Source organism: Alligator sinensis, unplaced genomic scaffold (genome assembly GCF_000455745.1).
Source record: "Alligator sinensis unplaced genomic scaffold, ASM45574v1 scaffold1732_1, whole genome shotgun sequence".
Lineage (NCBI taxonomy): Eukaryota > Metazoa > Chordata > Crocodylia > Alligatoridae > Alligator > Alligator sinensis.
The window spans coordinates 59,847-62,332 of record NW_005843688.1 but is presented as its reverse complement, the minus strand read 5'-3'; the positions used below and the strand labels follow the sequence as shown (position 1 = coordinate 62,332).

The window sequence follows — 2,486 nt, the reverse complement described above, 5'->3', positions numbered from 1 at the left end:
ACAGCAGTTGACAATCTAGAGCCCATGACCACATTGTATCCACCGTGTGGAGGAAAGTCTGTTGTTAACAGGGGCCTTCTCTGACCCTGCGCTGTGCTGTACTGCAGCTGGGCAGCAAAAAGAAGCAGCACTGTCGAAAAGTGGTAGTAGTCACCTGGTTTTGGTATCAGCCTAGTTTTCCCCTGAACTAGGTCAATCTTGCCGAAAAATGGAAAATGTTGGTGATCCCCTGCTCTATCATATTGATGTGTCCATTACATAGCATTACAAAGACATCCCAATAGCGCTCCTTGCAACTTTGGAGAAAAAATTATTAACATATATTATAGAATATATACAATACTAGAATTTTTACCTAACTTGGTAACATTAAATGTAGGTTAAACAACTGTTAGGGACATACTTAATTTTCCATCCTTACGCATGCTATATTTATATTAGACTTGTGAGTCTACTGCAGAAACAATAATCCTGAACATTATCATCAATCAGCATTGAAAATAACTCTAAGGATTATCTGGCCCTAACTAACCTTGCCCAGTTCCGTCAAATTTTTCTTATACAGGCTGCTTTTCAAAGACTTTATTATTTCATTTCTCGCCCACCTGGATACCTCCTCCAACCTCTCCCTTTCCTTCTTAAAAAGTGAAGCCCAGACCAGCAGTAAGAAGTGTCACTGTCACCTCAAGTGTCTTGCACCTATTAAGACAGCTAAAAAATTGCATTTGCTTTCTTTACAATTGCACCAAATTGCCAATTTATGTTGAGTCTGTGATCTCCCAAAACTCCTGGATCCTTCACATAAATGCTGGCTCCCTGGCACTTATCTCCCATTCTGTATTTGTGCTTTTCATTACGTTTTCTTGGATGTAGCATCTTAAATTTATCCATACTGGCTTTCACCCTGTTACCTCTCACCCAGTTAGATAATCAGATGATCTATTAAAATCATTCGTATTCCACTCTTGTCCTCCGGGGTGTTTGCAAACCTTCCCAGTTTTGTGCCAGCCGCAAATGTTCTCAGGCAGCTCTCTATTCTGCCATCCAAATCATTCATCATATCATTTAGAAAACCACACCCCACAAGTCATCATCATCTTGGAATTAAAAGGATTTATTTGAGGTGGCACAAGGAACACCAGACTTTTTCACTTGCACTTCAACAATGCTAACACAAAATGGCTCCAGCTGAGTAACACAGACTTTATCGCACTGCTGAATGTAGCTGAGAACTGTCATGTTTCATAAGCAGAATGCACACGACATTATGAAAACTTAATTTCATGATTTCATTATAGATCTAAAGAAACAAAGTAGTAAACCAAACGCACAAAGTAAAAAGGGACATCCTGTTCTTGGAGAGCATCTGCCTTTGGAGCAGTTTTCTGACAGCACATTTGATCTCCTTGTTCCTCATGCTATAGATGAATGGATTTACCATTGGAGGAACCACAGAATATAGAACAGCTGTCAGAAGATCTAGAGAGGATGGGAAGTAGGAGGTGGGTTTCATGTAGGCAAAGGCACCAGTGAAGATAAACAGGGAGACGACAATCAGGTGAGGAATGCAGGTGGAGAAGGCTTTCTGCCGGCCCTGCTCAGAGGGGATTCTCCACACTGCGGTGAAGATCTGAACATACGACACAACGATGAAAACAAAACAGCCTAGAGCTAAAAACACACTGAAGGCAAGGGCTGCCAGCTCTCTGTGGTATGTGCCAGAGCAGGAGAGCTTGAGCAGCTGGGGTATTTCACAGAAGAACTGGTTGATGGTATTTGAGTGGCAGAAGGGTAGACTGAAGGTGCTCCCAGTGTGCAGTGCAGAGTAGATGACACTAGCAGTCCAAGCACAGGCAGCCATCTGGACACAAGCTCTTCTGCTCATTATTATCCCATAATGCAGTGGCTTGCAGATGGCAATGTACCAGTCATATGCCATAACTGTGAGAAGGGATACATTTGCTCCCAAGAAGCAGAGGAGACAAAACACTTGGGCAACACATCCAGAGTAGGTAATCAACCTGGTGTTCAATAAAGAGTTAGACATGGATTTGGGCACGGTCACTGCAATGGAGCCAAGGTCCAGAATGGACAATTTAATCAAGAAAAAGAACATGGGAGAATGAAGTTCACAGTTAAGAGCTACAATTGTGATGATGAGGAGCTTCCCCATCAGGGTTGCAAAGTACACTGCGAGAAAGATAACAAAGTGCAAGATCTGGAGCTCCCGAATATCAGAAAAGCCCAGGAGCAGGAACTCAGTCACGGTGGTTTGGTTGGACATTTCCCTCTTCAGCGCATAGTGCAAGGCCTGTGAAGGAAGGACAAGAATAGTTGCCAGGATTAATGTTACAAATATAAAAGGAGGCAATCTCATATCAGATACAGCTCATGAACTAACTCTCAGTACTGTCTTTAAGTGCTGTAAAATTGTCAGTGGAAAGTATTATTGCTGGGAATATGTCTTTTTGTGTATAAAAGAGCTC

At 42.3% G+C, this 2,486-nt stretch overlaps 1 protein-coding gene across 1 annotated transcript; it reads right to left on the bottom strand.

Annotated features, from left to right (window-relative positions):
- Positions 1-1,300: 1,300 nt before the first annotated feature.
- Positions 1,301-1,939, bottom strand: LOC112548893 (olfactory receptor 14C36-like). Its single transcript, XM_025195668.1, has one exon. It carries the CDS (start codon positions 1,937-1,939, stop codon positions 1,301-1,303), a length of 639 nt encoding a protein of 212 aa, XP_025051453.1.
- Positions 1,940-2,486: the final 547 nt, after the last annotated feature.

Excerpts from the sequence above, each read along its gene's own strand:
- LOC112548893 (XM_025195668.1), bottom strand. The coding sequence starts at position 1,939 with ATGGCATATGACTGGTACATTGCCATCTGCAAGCCACTGCATTATGGG.